The 23,221-nt window shown below is 44.1% G+C and overlaps 1 protein-coding gene across 4 annotated transcripts in view; it reads left to right on the top strand.

The window, feature by feature from the left end:
* The window catches only part of LOC110501448 (mitogen-activated protein kinase kinase kinase 20), a 49,681-nt gene that overhangs the window by 15,690 nt on the left and 10,770 nt on the right, over positions 1 to 23,221 (top strand). For all 4 annotated transcript variants that reach the window (XM_036958812.1, XM_036958811.1, XM_021579019.2 and 1 more), the window contains 6 exons: positions 9 to 74; positions 232 to 260; positions 376 to 513; positions 10,714 to 10,800; positions 11,204 to 11,278; positions 14,162 to 14,268. In XM_036958812.1, the coding sequence (XP_036814707.1) occupies positions 9 to 74; positions 232 to 260; positions 376 to 513; positions 10,714 to 10,800; positions 11,204 to 11,278; positions 14,162 to 14,268 (502 nt within the window). The remainder of the gene's footprint in view (positions 1 to 8; positions 75 to 231; positions 261 to 375; positions 514 to 10,713; positions 10,801 to 11,203; positions 11,279 to 14,161; positions 14,269 to 23,221) is intronic.

The following is a 23,221-nucleotide window of genomic DNA, read 5'->3' as shown; positions in this document are numbered from 1 at the left end:
TCCATTAGGCATGCACTATTTACACTCAGAGGCCCCGGTCAAGGTTATCCACAGGGATCTGAAGTCCAGGAATGGTAAGGTTTCAGATCCATCTGCATGATCTCTGTGTCTGTTTCCGTCTGTACAAAAGATATCTGGTCAAACTGATTATGTCTTTAGCCAGAGGCAAATATTACATAAGCTGAATTAGACGAAAACTAAAAATACACATTCTCCTGTTTTCTATTGCAGTGGTTGTGACGGCAGACAAAGTTCTTAAGGTACATTTGTTTGCACATGCAAGTGATCTGACATTTGCATACTGACTTCACCCGAAACGGTTGAATCCCCAACCCTTGCTAAATCCCGGGACCACCTGTTTCCCCCCCTGTGTAGATCTGTGATTTTGGGGCATCCCGGTTCCACTCCCACACCACACACATGTCCCTGGTAGGCACGTTCCCCTGGATGGCCCCAGAAGTCATCCAGAGCCTGCCCGTGTCTGAGACCTGTGACACCTACTCCTACGGTGTGGTAAGTGACCAACACATAGGACACATACTGACCAGCTGTTGGATAGTCAGTACAATAGTTGTGTAACCTTTATTTAACTAAGCAAGTCAGTTAAGAACAAATTCTTATTTACGATGACGGCCCACCCCGGCCAAATCCGGATGACGCTGGGCCAATTGTGTGCCGCCCAATCATGGCCAGATGTGATACACCCTGGATTCGAACCAGGGTCTAGTGTCGCCTCTTTCACCGAGATGCAGTGCCTTAGACAGCTACACCACTCGGGAGTCCATAGTTACTTACACTGGGCTATTTTTATTCTCAAACTGATGCTGCAAGACAATCTGCATGTGATGTCCATATGTATCAACTTATAGGTGGAATTTTATTTACAGTAGTATACTGTAATTTAACTACAGAAACCATCAGAGGAGATTTAGGGACTGAACCAGCTTGGGAAAGAAATAGCTCTAATGTCACTGTTGCAACTTCATGGTCGAGAGAGTAAACTGTCAATCAAACAGTACCTAGCACTTGAAAGAACAGACTTTTCAGAGATGACATTTTCATGCCTGCATTACATCCACTTGAAAAGTAGTCGTGAGTGGCATTATTGACCTTTGTAGAAGTACTAACAGCGATTCCATATGTTTTCTGCCTCATTCTTGTCATCATCAGAAAATGTAATCTGTCACCCCTGAGTAGAGAGAGAGTATGAAGCCTTGGTATATGTTAGTGTGTGTGTGGGTGTTGGTGTGTGTTTGTGTGTGTGCTACTGCGCATGGCTGTGCGTGCGTGTGTGTACAGAAAGTATTCATATCCCTTGACTCATAATTATTTTCTCACCCATCTACACACAATACCCCACAATGACAAAGTGCCGGCATGTTTTTAGAAATGTTGGCACGTGAAATACAGAAATATCTATTTCACACCTCTGAGTCAATACTTTGTAGAAGCACATTTGGCGGCGATTACAGCTGAGCTGAGTCTTTTGGGGTAAGTATCTTAAGAGATTTGCAACACCTGGATGGGACAATATTTGCCCATTATTCTTTTGAAAATTCTTCAGGTTCTGTCAAGTTGATTGTGGATCATTGCTAGACAGCCATTTTCAAGTCTTGCCATAGATTTTCAAGCCGATTTAAGTCAAAACTGTAACTAGGCCGCTCAAGACCAATCAATGTCATCTTGGTAAGCAACTCCAGTTTAGATTTTGCCGAAAGGTGAATTCGTGTCCCAGTGTCTGGTAGAAAGCAGACTGAACCAGATTTTCCTCTAGGATTTTGCCTGTTCTTTTAGCTGTATTCCGTTTGTTTTTATCACAACAAAACTCAGTAGTCCTTGCCGATGACAAGCATACCCATAACATGACGCGGGCACCACTATGCTTAAGAATATGGAGAGTGGTACTCAGTGATATAGTGTAGACATTTAAGGGGATTGTTGCAAACAGGATGCATGTTTTGGAATATTTTTATTCTGTACAGGCTTCCTTCTTTTCACTCTGTCATTTAGGTTAGTAATTGTGGAGTAACTACAATGTTGTTGATCCATCCTCAGTTTTCTCATATCACAACCATTAGATTCTGTAACTGTCTTAATATCACCATTGGCCTCATATTGCAATCCATGAACAGTGTCATTCCTCTCCGGCAACTGAGTTAGGAAGGACGCCTGTAACTTTGTAGTGACTGGGTGTACTGATACACCATCCAAAGCCTAATGAATAATTTCACCATGCTCAAAGGGATATTCAGCGTCTGATATCGGTGCCCTTTGTTACGGTGCGTGAATGAGGACCCAAAAGCGAATCAACTTAAACAGAGCTTCTTTAATTACCAAACATAGGTAGGCTCAGATGGACCGGCAGATTCCGACAGGACAGGACAAGGTTACAGCAAACATGACGACAGTCTGGTTCAGGCATGAATGACACAAACAAACAAGAATCCGACAAGGACAGGAGCAGAAACAGAGAGAGATATTGGGACCTAATCAGAGGGAAAAAGGGAACAGGTGGGGAACGGGGTGAATGGGTAGTTAGAGGAGACAAGGGACAGCTGGGGGAAAGCGGGGGAGAAAAGGTAACCTAACACGACCAGCAGAGGGAGACAGGGTGAAGGGAAAGGACAGAGACAAGACAACATGACAGTACCCCCCCACTCACCGAGCGCCTCCTGGCGCACTCGAGGAGGAACCCTGGCGGCAACGGAGGAAATCATCAATCAGCGCACGGTCCAGCACGTCCCGAGAGGGAACCCAACTCCTCTCCTCAGGACCGTACCCCTCCCAGTCAACTAGGTACTGATGACCACGGCCCCGAGGACGCATGTCCAAGATTTTACGGACCCTGTAGATAGGTGCGCCCTCGACAAGGATGGGGGGGGGGGGGGGGGAAGACGAGCGGGGGCGCGAAGAACGGGCTTAACACAGGAGACATGGAAGACCGGGTGGACGCGACGAAGATATCGCGGAAGAAGAAGTCGCACTGCGACAGGATTAATGACCTGAGAGATACGGAATGGACCAATGAACCGCGGGGTCAACTTGCGAGAAGCCGTCTTAAGGGGAAGGTTCTGAGTGGAGAGCCAAACTCTCTGACCGCGACAATATCTAGGGCTCTTAGTTCTACGCTTATTAGCAGCTCTCACAGTCTGCGCCCTATAACGGCAAAGTGCAGACCTGACCCTCTTCCAGGTGCGCTCGCAACGTTGGACAAAAGCCTGAGCGGAGGGGACGCTGGACTCGGCGAACTGAGATGAGAACAACGGAGGCTGGTACCCGAGGCTACTCTGAAAAGGAGATAGCCCGGTCGCAGACGAAGGAAGCGAGTTGTGGGCGTATTCTGCCCAGGGGAGCTGTTCTGACCAAGACGCAGGGTTGCGAAAAGAAAGACTGCGTAAGATGCGACCAATAGTCTGATTGGCCCGTTCTGCTTGACCGTTAGACTGGGGGTGAAAGCCGGAAGAGAGACTGACGGAAGCCCCAATCAAACGGCAAAACTCCCTCCAAAATTGAGACGTGAATTGCGGACCTCTGTCCGAAACGACGTCTGACGGAAGGCCATGAATTCTGAAAACATTCTCGATGATGATTTGTGCCGTCTCTTTAGCAGAAGGAAGCTTAGCAAGGGGAATGAAATGAGCCGCCTTAGAGAACCTATCGACAACCGTAAGAATAACAGTCTTCCCCGCTGACGAAGGCAGTCCGGTGACAAAATCTAAGGCGATGTGAGACCACGGTCGAGAGGGAATAGGAAGCGGCCTGAGACGGCCGGCAGGAGGAGAGTTACCGGACTTAGTCTGCGCGCAGACCGAACAAGCAGCCACGAAACGACGCGTGTCATGCTCCCGGGTGGGCCACCAGAAACGCTGGCGAATGGAAGCAAGCGTACCCCGAACGCCAGGGTGGCCGGCTAACTTGGCAGAGTGAGCCCACTGAAGAACGGCCAGACGAGTAGGAACGGGAACGAAAAGAAGGTTCCTAGGACAAGCGCGCGGCGACGGAGTTTGAGTGAGTGCTTGCTTTACCTGCCTCTCAATTCCCCAGACAGTCAACCCGACAACACGCCCCTCAGGGAGAATCCCCTCGGGGTCAGTGGAGGCTACTGAAGAACTGAAGAGACGAGACAAAGCATCAGGCTTGGTGTTCTTAGAGCCCGGACGATAAGAAATCACGAACTCGAAACGAGCGAAAAACAGCGCCCAACGCGCCTGACGCACATTAAGTCGTTTGGCAGAACGGATGTACTCAAGGTTCCTATGGTCAGTCCAAACGACAAAAGGAACGGTCGCCCCCTCCAACCACTGTCGCCATTCGCCTAGGGCTAACCGGATGGCGAGCAGTTCGCGGTTACCCACATCATAGTTACGTTCCGACGGCGACAGGCGATGAGAAAAATACGCGCATGGGTGGACCTTGTCGTCAGAGAGGGAGCGCTGAGAAAGGATGGCTCCCACTCCCACCTCTGACGCGTCAACCTCGACAACGAACTGTCTAGAGACGTCAGGTGTAACAAGGATAGGAGCGGATGTAAAACGATTCTTGAGGAGATCAAAAGCTCCCTGGGCGGAAACGGACCACTTAAAGCACGTCTTGACAGAAGTAAGGGCTGTGAGAGGAGCTGCCACCTGACCGAAATTACGGATGAAACGACGATAGAAGTTCGCGAAGCCGAGAAAGCGCTGCAGCTCGACGCGTGACTTAGGGACGGGCCAATCAATGACAGCTTGGACCTTAGCGGGATCCATCTTAATGCCTTCAGCGGAAATAACAGAACCGAGAAATGTGACGGAGGAGGCATGAAAAGTGCACTTCTCAGCCTTCACAAAAAGACAATTCTCTAAAAGGCGCTGGAGGACACGTCGAACGTGCTGAACATGAATCTGGAGTGACGGTGAAAAAATCAGGATATCGTCAAGGTAAACGAAAACAAAGATGTTCAGCATGTCTCTCAGGACATCATTGACTAATGCCTGAAAGACAGCTGGAGCGTTAGCGAGGCCGAAAGGAAGAACCCGGTATTCAAAGTGCCCTAACGGAGTGTTAAACGCCGTCTTCCACTCGTCCCCCTCCCTGATGCGCACGAGATGGTAAGCGTTACGAAGGTCCAACTTAGTGAAAAACCTGGCTCCCTGCAGGATCTCGAAGGCTGAAGACATAAGAGGAAGCGGATAACGATTCTTCACTGTTATGTCATTCAGCCCTCGATAATCTATGCAGGGGCGCAGAGACCCGTCCTTCTTCTTGACAAAAAAAAACCCCGCTCCGGCGGGAGAGGAGGAGGGGACTATGGTACCGGCGTCAAGAGCTACAGACAAATAATCTTCGAGAGCCTTACGTTCGGGAGCCGACAGAGAGTATAGTCTACCCCGGGGGGGGGTGGTTCCCGGAAGGAGATCAATACTACAATCATACGACCGGTGTGGAGGAAGAGAGGTGGCCCTGGACCGACTGAACACCGTGCGCAGATCGTGATATTCCTCCGGCACCCCTGTCAAATCACCAGGCTCCTCCTGTGAAGAAGAGACAGAGGAAACAGGAGGGATAGCAGACATTAAACATTTCACATGACAAGAGACGTTCCAGGAGAGGATAGAATTACTAGACCAATTAATGGAAGGATTATGACAAACTAGCCAGGGATGGCCCAAAACAACAGGTGTAAAAGGTGAACGAAAAATTAAAAAAGAAATGGTTTCACTATGATTACCAGAAACAGTGAGGGTTAACGGTAGCGTCTCACGCTGAATCCTGGGGAGAGGACTACCATCCAGGGCGAACAAGGCCGTGGGCTCCTTTAACTGTCTGAGAGGAATGTCATGTTCCCGAGCCCAGGTTTCGTCCATAAAACAGCCCTCCGCCCCAGAGTCTATTAAGGCACTGCAGGAAGCTGACGAACCGGTCCAGCGTAGATGGACCGACAAGGTAGTGCAGGATCTTGAAGGAGAGACAGGAGTAGTAGCGCTCACCAGTAGCCCTCCGCTTACTGACGAGCTCTGGCCTTTTACTGGACATGAAGTGACAAAATGACCAGCGGAACCGCAATAGAGACAGAGGCGGTTGGTGATTCTCCGTTCCCTCTCCTCAGTCGAGATGCGGATACCTCCCAGCTGCATGGACTCAGCACCCGAGCCGGCAGAGGAAGATGGTAGTGATGCGGAGAGGGAGGCGACGGAGAGCGCGAGCTCCTTTCCACGAGCTCGGTGACGAAGATCAACCCGTCGCTCAATGCGAATAGCGAGTTCAATCAAGGAATCCACGCTGGAAGGAACCTCCCGGGAGAGAATCTCATCCTTTACCTCTGCGCGGAAACCCTCCAGAAGACGAGCGAGCAAGGCCGGCTCGTTCCAGCCACTGGAGACAGCAAGAGTGCGAAACTCAATAGAGTAGTCTGTTATGGATCGATTGCCTTGACATAGGGAAGACAGGGCCCTGGAAGCCTCCTCCCCAAAAACAGATCGATCAAAAACCCGTATCATCTCCTCCTTAAAGTCTTGATACTGGTTAGTACACTCAGCCCTTGCCTCCCAGATTGCCGTGCCCCACTCACGAGCCCGTCCAATAAGGAGAGATATGACGTAGGCGACACGAGCAGTGCTCCTGGAGTAAGTGTTGGGCTGGAGAGAAAACACAATATCACACTGGGTGAGGAACGAGCGGCATTCAGTGGGCTCCCCAGAGTAACACGGCGGGTTATTGATTCTGGGCTCCGGAGATTCGAAAGCCCTGGAAGTGGCCGGTGGATCGAGGCGGAGATGGTGAACCTGTTCTGTGAGGTTGGAGACTTGGGTGGCCAGGGTCTCAACGGCATGTCGAGCAGCAGACAATTCCTGCTTGTGTCTGCCTAGCATCGCTCCCTGGATCTCGACGGCTGAGTGGAGAGGATCCGAAGTCGCTGGGTCCATTCTTGGTCGGATTCTTCTGTTACGGTGCGTGAATGAGGACCCAAAAGCGAATCAACTTAAACAGAGCTTCTTTAATTACCAAACATAGGTAGGCTCAGATGGACCGGCAGATTCCGACAGGACAGGACAAGGTTACAGCAAACATGACGACAGTCTGGTTCAGGCATGAATGACACAAACAAACAAGAATCCGACAAGGACAGGAGCAGAAACAGAGAGAGATATTGGGACCTAATCAGAGGGAAAAAGGGAACAGGTGGGGAACGGGGTGAATGGGTAGTTAGAGGAGACAAGGGACAGCTGGGGGAAAGCGGGGGAGAAAAGGTAACCTAACACGACCAGCAGAGGGAGACAGGGTGAAGGGAAAGGACAGAGACAAGACAACATGACACCCTTCTTTGTGAGGCATTGAAAAACCTCCCTGGTCTTAGTGGTGGAATCTGTGCTTGAAATTCACTACTCGATTAAGAGACCTTATGTGTGGGGTACAGAGATGATGTAGTCATTAAAAAATCATGTTAAACCCTTTTATTAAACATGGAATGAGTCCATGAACTTATTATAAGATTTGTTAAGCACATTTGTACCCCTTAGCTTATTTAGGCTTGCCACACAACAAAGGGGTTGAATACTTAGTGGCTCAAGATATTTCAGCTTTACATTTTTTATTAATTTCTAAAATTCCAAATAAAAATCCAGTTTGATATTATGGGGTGTTGTGTGTAGATCAGTGACACAAAATCTCAAATTAATACATTCTAAATTCAGGCTGTAACACAGCAAAATGTGGAAAAAGTAAAGGGGTGTGAATAAATCAAATCAAATGTATTTATATAGCCCTTCGTACATCAGCTGATATATCAAAGTGCTGTACAGAAACCCAGCCTAAAACCCCAAACAGCAAGCAATGTAGGTGTAGAAGCACGGTGACTAGGTAAAAACAATAGTGGTCCTAAAACAGAACCTTGGTGAACCCCGAAATTTACAGTTGATTTGCCAGAGGACAAACCATTCACAGAGACAAATTGATATCTTTCCGACAGATAAGATCTAAACCAAGCCAGAACTTGTCCGTGTAGACCAATTTGGGTTTCCAATCACTCCAAAAGAATGTGGTGATCGATGGTATCAAAAGCAGCACTAAGGTCTAGGAGCACGAGGACAGATGCAGAGCCTCGGTCTGACGTCATTAAAAGGTAATTTACCACCTTCACAAGTGCAGTCTCAGTGCTATGATGGGGTCTAAAACCAGACTGAAGCATTTCGTATATATTGTTTGCCTTCAGGAAGGCAGTGAGTTGCTGCGCAACAGATTTTTCAAATATTTTAGAGAGGAATGGAAGATTCGATATAGGCCGATAGTTTTTTATATTTTCTGGGTCCAGGTTTGGCTTTTTCAAGAGAGGCTTTATTACTGTGAGTTTGGTACACATCCGGTGGATAGAGAGCCATTTATTATGATCAACATAGGAGGGCCAAGCACAGGAAGCAGCTCTTTCAGTAGTTTAGTTGGAATAGGGTCCAGTATGCAGCTTGAAGGTTTAGAGGCCATGATTATTTTCATAATTGTGTCAAGAGATAAAGTAATAAAACACTTGAGTGTCTCCCTTGATCCTAGGTCCTGGCAGAGTTGTGCAGACTCAGGACAACTGAGCTTTGGAGGAATACGCAGATTTAAAGAGGAGTCCGTAATTTGCTTTCTAATGATCATGATCTTTTCCTCAAAGAAGTTCATGAATTTATTACTGCTGAAGTGAAATCCACCCTCTCTTGGGGAATGCTGCTTTTTAGTTAGCTTTGCGACAGTATCAAAAATAAATTTCGGATTGTTCTTGTTTTCCTCAATTAAGTTGGAAAAATAGGATGATCGAGCAGCAGTGGGGGCTCTTCGGTACTGCAAAGTACTGTCTTTCCAGTTAATCGGAAGACTTCCAGTTTGGTATGGCGCAATTTCCGTTCCAATTTTCTGTATACTAGGGAGCAAGTTTCTTATGACAAATGTTTTTAGTTTTTAGGGGTGCAACTGCATCTAGGGTATTGCGCAAGGTTAAATTGAGTTCCTCAGTTAGGTGATTGTTGTCCTCTGACGTCCTTGGGTAGGCAGAGGTAGTCTGGAAGATCATCAAGGAATCTTTGGGTTGTCTGAGAATTTATAGCACGACTTTTGATGCTCCTTGGTTGGCGTCTGAGCAGATTATTTGTTGCGATTGCAAACGTAATAAAATGGTGGTCTGATAGTCCAGGGTTATGAGGAAAAACATTAAGATGAACAACATTTATTCCATGGGACAAAACTAAGTCCAGAGTATGACTGGCAGTGAGTAGGTCCAGAGACATGTTGGACAAAACCCACTGAGTCGATGATGGCTCCGAAAGCCTTTTGGAGTGGGTCTGTGGACTTTTCCATGTGAATATTAAAGTCACCAAAAATTAGAATATTATCTGCTATGACTACAAGGTCCGATAGGAATTCAGGGAACTCAGTGAGGAACGCTGTATATGGCCCAGGAGGCCTGTAAACAGTAGCTATAAAAAGTGATTGGGTAGGCTGCATAGATTTCATGACAAGAAGCTCAAAAGACGAAAACGTCGGGTTTTTTTTGTAAATTGAAATTTGCTATCGTAAATGTTAGCAACACCTCTGCCTTTGCGGGAGGAACGGGGATATGGTCACTAGTGTAACCAGGAGGTGAGGCCTCATTTAACACAGTAAATTCATCAGGCTTAAGCCATGTTTCAGTCAGGCCAATCACATCAAGATTATGATCAGTGATTCGTTCATTGACTATAACTGCCTTTGAAGTGAGGGATCTAACATTAAGTAGCCCTATTTTGAGATGTGAGGTATCACGATCTCTTTCAATAATGGCAGGAATGGATGAGGTCTTTATTCTAGTGAGATTGCTAAGGTTTTGCCCAACCTAGGTCGAGGCACAGACATGGTCTCAATGGGGATAGCTGAGCTGACTACACTGACTGTGCTATTGGCAGACTCCACTAAGTAGGCAGGCTGGCTAACAGCCTGCTCCCTGGCCGGCACCCTATTTCATTGTGGAGCTAGGGGAGTTAGAGCCCTGTCTATGTTCGTAGATAAGATGAGAGCACCCCTCCAGCTAGGATGGAGTCTGTCACTCCTCAACAGGCCAGGCTTGGTCCTGTTTTTGGGTAGTCCCAGAAAGAGGGCCAATTATCTACAAATTCTATATTTTGGGAGGGACAGAAAACAGTTTTCAACCAGCGATTGAGTTGTGAGACTCTGCTGTAGAGCTCATCACTCCCCAGAATACTTTCTGAAGGCACTGTATCTGCCAGCCTGTGTATATGACTGCTTGGCCACATTCCTGCGTGGTGACGGAGAAGGTGTGAAGTGTGGAGTGACAGAGCATATGAGGCGCGTTCTGTGTCACCCAGCCAGCCAAGGGCTTGACTCCTGAGTGTCATAAACAGTCAGTGTACAAACAGAGCCGGACCTGGGTTCAGGCCAGGAAAGCGTCTGGGTCAACACTCTGTTCTATCACAATCACCTGGCTTTCACTTACACGAGGGTTTACTTACATAGTGAACAATGATATTTACTCGTCTTATAAATGATGTGATGTGTATAATAAAATGAGTCATGTGTATCAATTAGCATTTTCAAACAAGCACTCCATTTCATATCATGCAACGTTTCCGTTCTCCTAATATGGTATCTGATATGTGAAGTCTGTATTGTGTCTCAGTTCAGTGGAAGACCCTGAGCAGACCATGCAGTCTGTGGGTTAGATGCGTTATGCTCATTGACTGACCACGACGTCTCTCCCTGTGTCAGGTTCTGTGGGAGATGCTCACCCGGGAGATTCCCTTTAAAGGCCTGGAGGGATTACAAGTCGCCTGGCTGGTGGTGGAGAAGAGTGAGGTAATGTACAGCTACGCTTGTTTTGTCCCTTTTACTCATTATGCAGTTAGGAACAGCTGCTGCTTCCTTTATCTATGCTATTAGATTTTGTGAAGAGACACATACCTGACAGTCTTTCGTAATGAGCTAGTGCATCTGTACAGGATTCATGTCAGTCATCACAAACCAGCATAGCTAGTAGGGAGATCGTCATATGGGCCGAAGCCAATTGATCCCAATCGTGCACTGTCCGCATTCACAGTCTCCAGTCACATGAGTCATCAGTGTATTTGACCGGCCTCCTGACATGAATGCTCTACCAATATCCCGACCTCAGAACTGAAAGCTGAAACTACTGCAATCCTTTCAGGGAAACGGGAACAGTGTGTGTGTGTGTGACTGTGATCCTGTCTGTCTGTTCCAGAGATTAACCATTCCCAGTAGCTGCCCAACTAGTTTCGCTGAGCTGATGAGGAAGTGCTGGGTGACTGAGCCAAAGGTACGACATCCTCACACACACCAACATCCTCACACACACCAACATCCTCACACACACCAACATCCTCACACACACAGATCCTTTTAAATGACACACACTACCGTTCAAAGGTTTGGGGTCACTTGGAAATGTCCTTGTTTTTTAAATAAAAGCACATTTTTTGTCCATTAAAATAACACCAAATTGATCAGAAATACAGTGTAGACATTGTTAATTTGTAAATTACTATTGTAGCTGGAAAGGGCAGATATTCTATGGAATATCTACATAGGCATACAGAGGCCCATTATCAGCAACCATCACTCCTGTGTTCCAATGGCACGTTATGTTAGCTAATCCAGGTTTATCATTTTAAAAGGCTAATTGATCATTAGAAAACCCTTTTGCAATTATGTTAGCACAGCTGAAAAACTGTTGTTCTGATTAAAGAAGCAATAAAACTGGCCTTCTTTAGACTAGTTGAGTATCTGGAGCATCAGCATTTGTTGGTTTGATTACAGGCTCAAAATGTCCAGAAACAAAGAACTTTATTCTGAAACTCGTCAGTCTATTCTTATTCTGAGAAATCAAGGCTATTCCATGCGAGAAATTGCTAAGAAACTGAAGATCTCGTACAACGCTGTGTACTACTCCCTTCACAGAACAGCGAAAACTGTCTCTAACCAGAATAGAAAGAGGAGTGGGAGGTCCCAGTGCACAACTGAGCAAGAGGACAAGTACATCAGAGTGTCTAGTTTTAAGAAACAAACGCCTCACAAGTCCTCAACTGGCAGCTTCAATAAATAGTACCCGCAAAAGACCAGTCTCAACATCAACAACGAAGAGGCGACTCCAAGATGCTGGCCTTCTAGGCAGAGTTCCTCTGTCCAGTGTCTGTTCTTTTGCCCATCTTAATCTTTTCTTTTTTTGGCCAGTCTGAGATATGGCTTTTTCTTTGCAACTCTGCCTAGAAGGCCAGCATCCTGGAGTCGCCTCTTCACTGTTGACGTTGAGACTGGTGCTTTGCGGGTACTTTTCTTTTAAAATGATAAACATGGACAACGTGCCATTGGAACACAGGAGTGATGGTTGCTGATAATGGGCCTCTGTATGCTGTCATGACGTTGGCCTCTTTGGGAATCCTCCTCTCCCTGCCTCCCCTTTGCCTCCTTCAACTAGGTTGCTGTGGTCAGAAAGACGTCGTAAATTCCTGAGGATCTCCTCATGGACACACAGTATAGAGAGAGTAGATTTTCATGGAGAACAAAGGAATTCCTTCCACCTCACAGAACTTGAGGTACAAACAAATTTCGTGTTCCGGAGAAAGTATAAAAGATCGGTGAAGAATCCAGCTACGAACTGGTCCGTTTGTCACAACTTGGGGAAGCTCATGGGAGACGGTGTTGTATAAGATGAGTGAGTGAGTATGATACTGTTTGTATAATTGTGTAATATGATTTTGGACTGTTTAATGAAGAAAAATACAATTCCCTTTTGATTTGAACTAAATCAGAGGACCGCCCCTGAGCCCAGTTATGGTCAGACATCCTGGGACAGCCCTTTTCTGCCTTCCGAATAAAACCCCCACTCGGGTTTTCGATCAGCAGACCGAGCTTACCTCAACTACGAGATGGCTAAAGGTTGCAGACCATGTTTTTCTCCATTAGGGGAGACAAAGGTTGTAGACCATTGCTGAATCTTTTAACCATATCACGTGGTTAAACTCTTAGACTATCGATACCGACAGAATAAGAACAAGTCTTTGATATGAATTACTAGTCTGCAGCTAGGAATTCGGTATCATTGAACGCGAAGAACGACAACCGCCGGAACACCCATTCTATAACGAAACGAATGAATGTCACTCTGAACTATCCCCTCTAACCGCAACCAAGAGAGAGAGGGAGAATTCTCAGCGATCAAGACGAGACACTGAGCTTAAATATATATATTGAGTGCAATTGTTCCCGAACGAGTGAGCGTTCATGTGCAAAGGATTAGCATTTAAATTGTTATAATTATCACTCTGTAGTGACTTCTTAGTCGACCCCCACTTCCCCTTTTGTCTAACAAGCCGCCATGCCGGTTTAGCACACTAGGGCACATTCTCCTATCATTTCTTGTAACCACATTTACCTTGTTTGTTTGTTTGTTTATGCATTTCTGTGAATTACTTAGTTAGTTAATAAATCAATTATTTAAGACAATTGATGTATGGATGACTCATATTGAAGACTGGGTTTGTGCAGATAACCAACAATTTACTACGTTTGGAATGAGACTAACATGAGGTAAAGTAAATAATTAATTAATCGGAAGCCTTTTGATCAGATATGAAAATATCTGAAAGGTTATATTAGGAAATTATAACCTTGTAATCTGAATATTTTTCCTTGGTGCCCCGACTTCCTAGTAAATTACATTTACATGATTAATCAGTTGATCGCGTAATACTAATTACAGAGAATCTTTGATAAAAACTATGTCTTCAAATTAATGATAGTAAAGACACGACCACGCCTATGTAGATATTCCATTACAAATCTGCCGTTTCCAGCTACAATAGTCCTTTACAGCATTAACAATGTCTACACTGCATTTCTGATCTATTTGATGTTATTTTAATGGACAAGAAATGTGCTTTTCTTTCAAAAACAAGGACATTTCTAAGTGATCCCAAATTTTTGAATGGTAGTGTAGGTAATTCTATGCTCGCGCATTACCTCCACACCCACACATATCCACTGTGCACAACAGACTCGGCACACAAGTCCGTGCTACAATGGATAATACTAAACATTCATTTTATGTCACATACGGTCAAGAGACCAGTCAAATTGTAATGAACCCTACATGTCTGCTTACAGATTATCACACTATGTTTTTGCTTTTGTTTCCATGCAGGAAAGACCCATGTTCAAACATATCCTTACAACCCTGGAGTCCATGTCCAATGACAGCAAGCTTCCTGAACAGTGCAACTCCTTCTTACACAACAAGGCTGAATGGAGGTACTGGGATCATACTGTATCAGACTGCATCCTCCTATCTCTTCTTGGCCAACACACTGCTAGAGCCTAAGGAGATGCCGGACGTGTTTCAAATGCGCCTATCTACACTGGGTGAACAAAACATTAGGAACACCTTCCTAATATTGAGTTACACTCACTTTTGTAGGGGCGTGGACTCTACAAGTTGTCGAAAGCGTTCCACAGGGATGCTGGCCCCATGTTGACTTTAATGCTTCCCACAGTTGTGTCATGTTGGCTGGATGTCCTTTGGGTGGTGGACCGTTCTTGATACACACGGGAAACTGTTGAGCGTGAAAAACCCAGCAGCATTGCAGTTCTTGACACACTCAACCTGGTGCCCCTGGAACCTGCTACCATGCCCCGTTCAAAGGCACTTCAATCTTTTGACTTGCCAATTCACCCTCTGAATGGCACACGTACACAATCCATTTAAAAATCCTCCTTTAACCCGTCTCCTCCCCTTCATCCACACTAATTGAAGTGGATTTAACAAGCGACATCAATAAGGTATCACAGCTTTCACCTGAATTCCCCTGGTCGGTCTATGTCATGGAAAGAGCAGGTGTTCCTAATGTTTTGTACACTCAGTGCTGCTTTTGTGGGCCGCTAAACGCTTGAAGGGACATTGCAGTGTGCATATAGATATTAATAATTGCACTGATAACGTAAAGGCATCAAATATCTAAAGAATCGCCCGTCTGTATATTCTTCCTCTCTATACCCATAAGGTCTATAAGATAATCAAGGTCTTTTTCAAGTCCAAGTGTTTAATTGGCCGGTATGAGCAGCTGGAGGATTAGTGATGTTCAGCACAGCCTGGGTGTCAGCTGCTACTGCTTACTCTCTCTTTGGGCTTTTCTACGCTGACAACCCTTCATAAAGTCATGTCCAAGCCTGCACCTGCAGGTGTGCTGCTCGAGAGCGAGAGTCGATAAGAGCATGTGTGATAGAAAGAGGGATGTGTTGCACGTCAAGCACGGGGGTAGCTAGCTTTCCAAGGCTGTCTGTCATCCTTGTGAAGCAACAGGAGAAGAGTGGAGTAGTGCTTCAGAGGCAAACAGGTGTTGCAGGTGCATGGCGCTATGGTTTCTCATCACCCTGGTCAGGGGGGAGTCCCTGTGCAGACAGATGCTATGTGCTGATTGGGTTGGACCGCCACAGTTTGGGTTACACACAGACAGATCTCCTGGGTACTATGTAATAGTCTGCCAGGGCCAGCAGCTGTGTATTTATCCATGCTTCTACTACGAGGTAATATGTGTCATGTCTTTGGCTAGGCCGGATTAAGTGGCATGACATGCTATTCTATAAAATCCTTTCTCTGCCATTAATATTACCTGATTGAGCTAATCATGTAAATGTAATTAACTAGAAAGTCGGGGCACCACGAACGAATGTTTATAGAGATGTTATCTTCCCGAATAAACTTTTAAAGACCTAGTAATATTTTACATCATCTGAAAGTTGGAAATTCTTTGTTATCTTCACGAACGCTGGCTAACAAGTTCAATCAGCAATACAAAATTGGGTTTAATTATTTATTTACTAAATACCTAACTAATCACACAGAATCACATATACACAGAATGAATCATACCTTGATTACAAATTACGTCATAAAGGAAAACGTCCCTAGCGGACGGAACAGATATGACAGCTGGTTACACAAAAGAAAAGGGGTCTAGGTTTGAGTGAAAGAGTGGAAAGACTTGAGGAACAAAGGGAGAAGCCATGCTATCGTAAATACAGTATCTTATGCATTCTAAATTACCGCCCATTTGGAAAAGGGAAATGCAATCAATATTTACTCTGAGCTGCGCTTCGGTAGGTTGGTGGTAGATGGAAGGCCGTGCCCAACAGAGTCCTTTGTCCTTTGAAGAATGTCTCTGCTGGTAAATTGGATACGTTGTAGTAACGTTGTTGTGTGGTAGACGGGATTCTCTGTCTGTTCTTTCCTAGCTCACGTTTGCAGCTGCTGTTGCTAACTCAATGGCTAGGAGGTATCACTTCTGTAGTGAATAACAGGTCAAAGTTCATACCATTCGCAACCAAAGGTTACGCTGAGGTTGGCTTCGTCCGTAGTTATTATCTGAACCCTTCTGACATCGGATCGTCATCCAAATGTACCCGGAACAAGAGGTTATATTTTCGTCAAGGGCTTATATAGTGGAGGGAGAAGGGTGTGTTTTCATAGTTTTATAACCCATGTCTCTTCACAGGGGTGGGCCACTGATTGAGCAGAGCCCTAACCTTATGAAAACCCAAATCTCTCATATGGGAAGCTAAAATTACATTTAATCTTTTCACCAATAATTTTATATTCAAACATTTAAATTGAACAACAATTCCATGTGAATCCGATAACTACAATGTGCAGACCTTCCTACCTGTAGAGTTTATGTCATCCTATCATTGATGAGAATGTCTCAGATGACAACCGAACTGACATCATATTCATTAAATACCAAGGCATATGTTCAACTGGTCGGATTACCAAAATATAGTTCATTTCCCCCAAACTTCTGATGTTCTCAGAATCTCTCTGTTAACCAAGGGATTTTCAAATGTCACAGCAGTTGGTTAGAGAGAAGAAAAAAGGGGTGAGAGGTATTTATGACTGTCATAAACCTACCCCCAGACCAACGTCATGACATATGCCACTGTCCCACTGATGAAGGCTCAATGGCTATATGAGAAAGTTTGACATTAATGACATTGATGCTACCATGATTACGGATAGTCCTGAATGAATCGTGAATAATGATGAGTGAGAAAGCTACAGACACACAAATATCATACCCCCAAGACATACAAACCTCTCACCATTACCAGGAGAGCTTATCATTTCGGGGGGGGGGGGTAAATTATTTCTGTGCATCTGTAACTTTCTCACTCATCATTATTTACGATTCATTCAGGACTCTCCGTAATCATGGTAGCATCCACATTAATGTAGTAGTGTTTAGAAACATATTCTATGCTTATTTAGAATAAAAGTGACTCCAAAATAACATGACACATTATTTACCATTCATTTCTATTGGGCAAAAAATGATCTAGAACAACCAAAACAAACAGAAAATGCATCCAACAAGTTTGTAGAGTCACAAGCTTGATGTAATCATTGCATGCTAGGAATATGGGACCAAATCCTAAACTTTTGACTACTTTAATACACATATACAGTGGCAAAAAAAAGTATGTGAACCCTTTGGAATTCTGCATAAATTGGTCATAAACCTTGATCTGATCTTCATCTACAGTTGAAGTCAGAAGTTTACATACACCTTAGCCAAATACATTTAAACTAATTTTCACAATTCCTGACATTTAATCCTAGTAAAAATTCCCTGTCTTAGGTCAGTTATGATCACCACTTTATTTTAAGAATGTGAAATGTCAGAATAATAGTAGCAAGTGATTTATTTCAGCTTTTATTTCTTTCATCACATACCCAGTGGGTCAGAAGTTTACATACACTCAATTCGTATTTGGTAGCATTGCCTTTAAATTGCTTAACTTGGGTCAAACACTTCAGGTAGCCTTCCACAAGCTTCCCACAATAAGTTGGGTGAACTTTGGCCCATTCCTCCTGATAGAGTTGGTGTAACTGAGTCAGGTTTGTAGGCCTCCGTGCTCGCACATGCTTTTTCAGTTCTGCCCAAAAGTTTTCTATAGGATTGAGGTCGGGGCTTTGTGATGGCCACTTTGTTGTTCTTAAGCCATTTTGGCACAACTTTGGAAGTATGCTTGGGGTCATTGTTCATTTTGAAGACCCATTTGCAACCAAGCTTTAACTTCCTGACTGATGTCTTGAGATGTTGCTTCAATATATCCACATAATTTTCCTTCCTCATGATGCTATCTATTTTGTGACGTGCACCAGCCTGTGACGTGCACCTCCTGCAACAAAGCACCCCTACAACATGATGCTGCCACTCCCGTGCTTCACGGTTGAGATGGTGTTCTTCGGCTTGCAAGCCTCCCCCTTTTTCCTCCAAACATAACAATGGTCATTATGGCCAAACAATTCTATTTTTGTTTCATCAGACCAGAGGACATTTCTCCAAAAAGTACCATCTTTGTCCCCATGTGCAGTTGCAAACCGTAGCCTGGCTTTTTTATGGCGGTTTTGGAGTAGTGGCTTCTTCCTTGCTGAGCCGCCTTTCAGGTTATGTCGATATAGGAGTCGTTTTACTGTGGATATAGATACTTTTGTACCTGTTTCCTCCAGCATCTTCACAAGGTCCTTTGCTGTTGTTCTGGGATTGATTTGCACTTTTCGCACCAAAGTACGTTGATCTCTAGGAGACAGAACGGGTCTCCACCCTGAGCGCTATGACGGCTGTGTGGTCCCATGGTGTTTATACTTGCGTACTATTGTTTGTACAGATTAGCGTGGTACCTTCAGGCGCTTGGAAATTACTCCCAAGGATGAACAGACTAGTGGAGGTCTACAATGTTTTTTTCTGAGATCTTGTCTGATTTCTTTTGATTTTCCCATGATGTCAAGCAAAGATGCACTGAGTTTGAAGGTAGGCCTTGAAATACATCCACATACACCTCCAATTTACTCAAATGATGTCAATTAGCCTATCTGAACCTTCTAAAACCATGACATAATTTTCTGGAATTTTTCAAGCTGTTTAAAGGCAGTCAACTTTGTGTATGTAAACTTCTGACCCACTGGAATTGTGATACAGTGAATTATAATTGAAATAATCTGTCTGTAAACAATTGTTGGAAAAATTACTTGTGTCATGCACAAAGTAGATGTCCTAACCGACTTGCCAAAACTATAGTTTGTTAACAAGAAATTTGTGGAGTGGTTGAAAAACGACCTAAGTGTATGTAAACTTCTGACTTCAACTGAAAGTCACAGCAACAGACAAACACAGTCTGCTTAAACTAATAACACACAAATAATTATACAGTTTGTCTTTATTGAACACACAGTGTAAACATTCACAGTTTAGGGTGGAAAAAGTATGTGAACCCTTGGATTTAATAACTGGTTGACCCTTCTTTGGCAGCAATAACTTCAACCAAACGTTTTCTGTGGTTGCGGATCAGACATGCACAACGGTCAGGAGGAATTTTGGATCATTCCTCTTCACAAAACTGTTTCATTTCAGCAATATTCTTAGGATGTCTGGTGTGAACCACTCTCTTGAGGTCATGCCACAGTATTTTGAATCGTTTTGGGGTCAGGACTGACTGATCCACTCCAGAAGGTGTATTTTCTTCAGTTGATGCCATTCTGTTGTTGATTTATTTCTGTGTTTTGGGTCGTTGTCCTGTTGCTCTAACCAATGGTGCGGGAAAAAAAGTGTGTGTGTGTGTGTGTGTAGGTAAGTAAAGAAATGAAACAACAGTAAAAAGGCATTTGAAAAAAGAGTAGCAAGGCTATATACAGACACCTGTTAGTCAGGCTTATTGAGGTAGTATGTACATGTAGGTATCGTTAAAGTGACTATGCATATATGATGAACAGAGAGTAGCAAAAGCGTACAAAGAGGGGTTGGCGGGTGGTGGGACACAATGCAGATAGCCTGGTTAGCCAATGTGCGGGAGCACTGGTTGGTTGGGCCATTTAGGTAGTATGTACATGAATGTATAGTTAAAGTGAGTATGCATATAAGATAAACAGAGAGTAGCAGCAGCGTAAAAGAGGGGCTGGGGGGAGGCACACAATGCAAATAGTCCAGGTAACCATTGGTTACCTGTTCAGAAGTCTTATGGCTTGGGGGTAAAAACTGTTGAGAAGCCTTTTTGTCCTATACTTGGCGCTCCAGTACCGCTTGCTATGCGGTAGTAGAGAGAACAGTCTATGACTGGGGTGGCTGGGGTCTTTGACCATTTTTAGGGCCTTCCTCTGACACCGCCTGGTGTAGAGGTCCTGGCTGGCAGGAAGCTTTGCCCCAGTGATGTACTGAGCCGTACGCACTACCCTCTGAAGTGCCTTGCGGTCGGAGGCTGAGCAATTGCCGTACCAGGCAGTGATGCAACCGGCCAGGATGCTCTCGATGTTGCAGCTGTAGAACCTTTTGAGGATCTCAGGACCCATGCCAAATCTTTTTAGTTTCCTGAGGTGGAATAGGCTTTGTCGTGCCCTCTTCACGACTGTCTTGGTGTGTTTGGACCAATCTAGTTTGTTGTTGATGTGGACACCAAGGAATTTTAAGCTCTCAACCTGCTCCACTATACTTTACAGGTGGGATGAGGTTTTGATGTTGGTGTGCTGTGCCTTTTTTTCTCCACACATAGTGTTGTGTGTTACTTCCAAACAACTCAACTTTAGTTTAATCTGTCCACAAAATATTTTGCCAGAAGCGCTGTGGAACATTCAGGTGCTCTTTTGCAAACTTCAGATGTGCAGCAATGGTTTTTTTGGACAGCAGTGGCTTCTTCCGTGGTGTCTTCCCATGAACGCCATTCTTGTTTAGTGTTTTAAGTGTTGTAGACTTGTCAACAGAGATGTTAGCATGTTCCAGAGATTTCTGTATGTCTTTAGCTGACACTCTAGGATTCTTCTTAACCTCATTGAGCATTCTGCACTGTGCTCTTGCAGTCATCATTGCAGGATGGCCACTCATAGGGAGAGTAGCAACAGTGCTGAACTTTCTCCCTTCATAGACAATTTGTCTTACCATGGACTGATGAACATCAAGGCTTTTAGAGATACTTTTGTAACCCTTTCCAGCTTTATGCAAGTCAACAATTCTTAATCTTAGGTCTTCTGAGATCTCTTTTGTTCGAGGCATGGTTCACATCAGGCAATGCTTCTTGTGAATAGCAAACTCACATTTTGTGAGTGTTTTTTATAGGGCAGGGCAGCTCTAACTAACATCTCCAATCTCGTCACATTGATTGGACTCCACACTGTGAATGTTTAACTGATGTATTCAATATAGATAAGAAAAATACAATAATTTGTGTGTTATTAGTTTAAGCACACTGTGTTTGTCTATTGTTGTGACTAAGATGAAGATCAGATCAAATGTTATGACTCATTTATGCAGAAATCCAGATAATTACAAAGGGTTCACATGCTTTTTTACTTCACTACATTCCTAAATAAAATAATGTACTTTTTACTCCTTACATTTTCCCTGAAACACAAAAGTACTCGTTACGTTTTGAATGCTTAACAGGGCAGGAAAATGGTCCAATTCACACACTTATCAAGAGAACATCCCTGGTCATCCTTACTGCCCCTGATCTGGCAGACTCACTAAACATATGCTTCGTTTGTAAATGATGTCTGAGTGTTGGATAATGCCCCTGGCTATCCATAAATGTAAAAAAAAAACAAGAAAATGATGCTGTCTGGTTTGCTTAATATAAGGAATTTGAAAGGATTTATACTTTTACTTTTCTTACTTAAGTATATTTGAGCAATTACATTTACTTTTGATACTTAAGTATAATTTCAAACCAAATACTTTTAGACTTTTACTGAAGTAGTATTTTAGAGGGTGACTGTCACTTTTTTTTGTCATTTTCTATTAAGGTACCTTTACTTTTACTCAAGTATGACAATTAGGTACTTTTCCCACCACTGCAAAAAGTGTTGTAATTTCTAAACGGTTCACCCGATATGGATGAAAATACTCTCAAATTAAAGCTGACAGACTCCTCATAGTCATTGTATTATTTCAAGTACAGAGCCAAAATCATTTTAAAATGCTTCTCTGTGATACCTGAGGCCGAGACAATAAGAAGACACAGTGCCAGAATAAATTCAACCACACCTTTGTTTCATCAGAAACTGGAGAGCAACCTCTCTCTGGTGAAGTCCACAAACCATATTGCATGTAACAAACAGATACATGACCTACAGCACGGTCAAGTAAGTTAATGTTTCTGACATTTTCGGACGACTTAACAACTACTGATTTAGAACCACGGAGACTTACCGCAAGTCGCAAAGAAAACAGGAGCTGCCTCCACTATTCCAGCACCATTTCAACTTAAAAAATTAAACATCATCAAATCACCTATACTTAGTCTAATACAGTGACAACTAAAAGATACCCAAAAATATTTTGTCCAATCAACTTAAGCTATATGATGTGGCTGTCTATAGTACTGATTTCTCTGTGTGTGTGTGTGTGTGTGTGTGTGTGTGTGTGTGTGCGTGTGCATGTGTGTGTGCATGAGTGCAAGTAGAAAAAAAAAACTATTTCATATTGACGTAACGGCCTAAATAGTCTGTAAAGTTGATGAATAAAGGTTTTTGGGAGTGATCCATGCTCAATCAAGCACAATCATTAGGTGAGACAAAAATGTTAAGCTGCCCCTTGTCTGTGATGAAAAAAATCCCAGACTGTGATGTCTTCATAGCAGCAGACAGGTGCAACAAACTCAAACTAACATTGAAAAACAACCTAGCGTGTATACAAAACGATATAACTGGCCAAGAAACATGAGGACAAAGTCACACTTTGGCAGCTTTTCTTGTCAATTCAACCAACTTCTACAGGTTGCGTTTGGATAAAAAATTTAAAAACAGTTCCCAAATGCTCTGTGTGACCCTTTTGTGTGTGACCACCCGCCAACGTGGCTGGTGAAACAGACATTCTTACCCGCCAATGACAAAATCTACCCGCATTTGGCGGGTGGAGGGTGTTCATTTCTAACCCTGTTTGCATAGCCCCTGTTGTCGGCTATATTAGATCTGGCATGGTGGTACAGTATGTTTCTTCTCTCTTAACGGACTGTTAGTCCAGTGAACAGTGTGTTTCTGTCTCATTAGGCTATCAATGCACTCATTTGTGTAAATGTGACAGTCAAAAGCTGCTCACAGTTCTGCAACGATGGCTCAGAGGGCAGTCTTGTTGCAGTCTATTAAGGCAGTTTGGACATAGTCCAGAGCAGCATGAAAATACTGTTTTCCCTGTTTCTCTGGCAGCTGTCTGGCTCAGAGAGG

This window comes from Oncorhynchus mykiss, chromosome 22 (genome assembly GCF_013265735.2).
Source record: "Oncorhynchus mykiss isolate Arlee chromosome 22, USDA_OmykA_1.1, whole genome shotgun sequence".
Classification (NCBI taxonomy): Eukaryota; Metazoa; Chordata; class Actinopteri; order Salmoniformes; family Salmonidae; genus Oncorhynchus; species Oncorhynchus mykiss.
The sequence above is the reverse complement of the archived record's forward strand: the minus strand, read 5'-3'. Positions and strand labels throughout refer to the sequence as shown.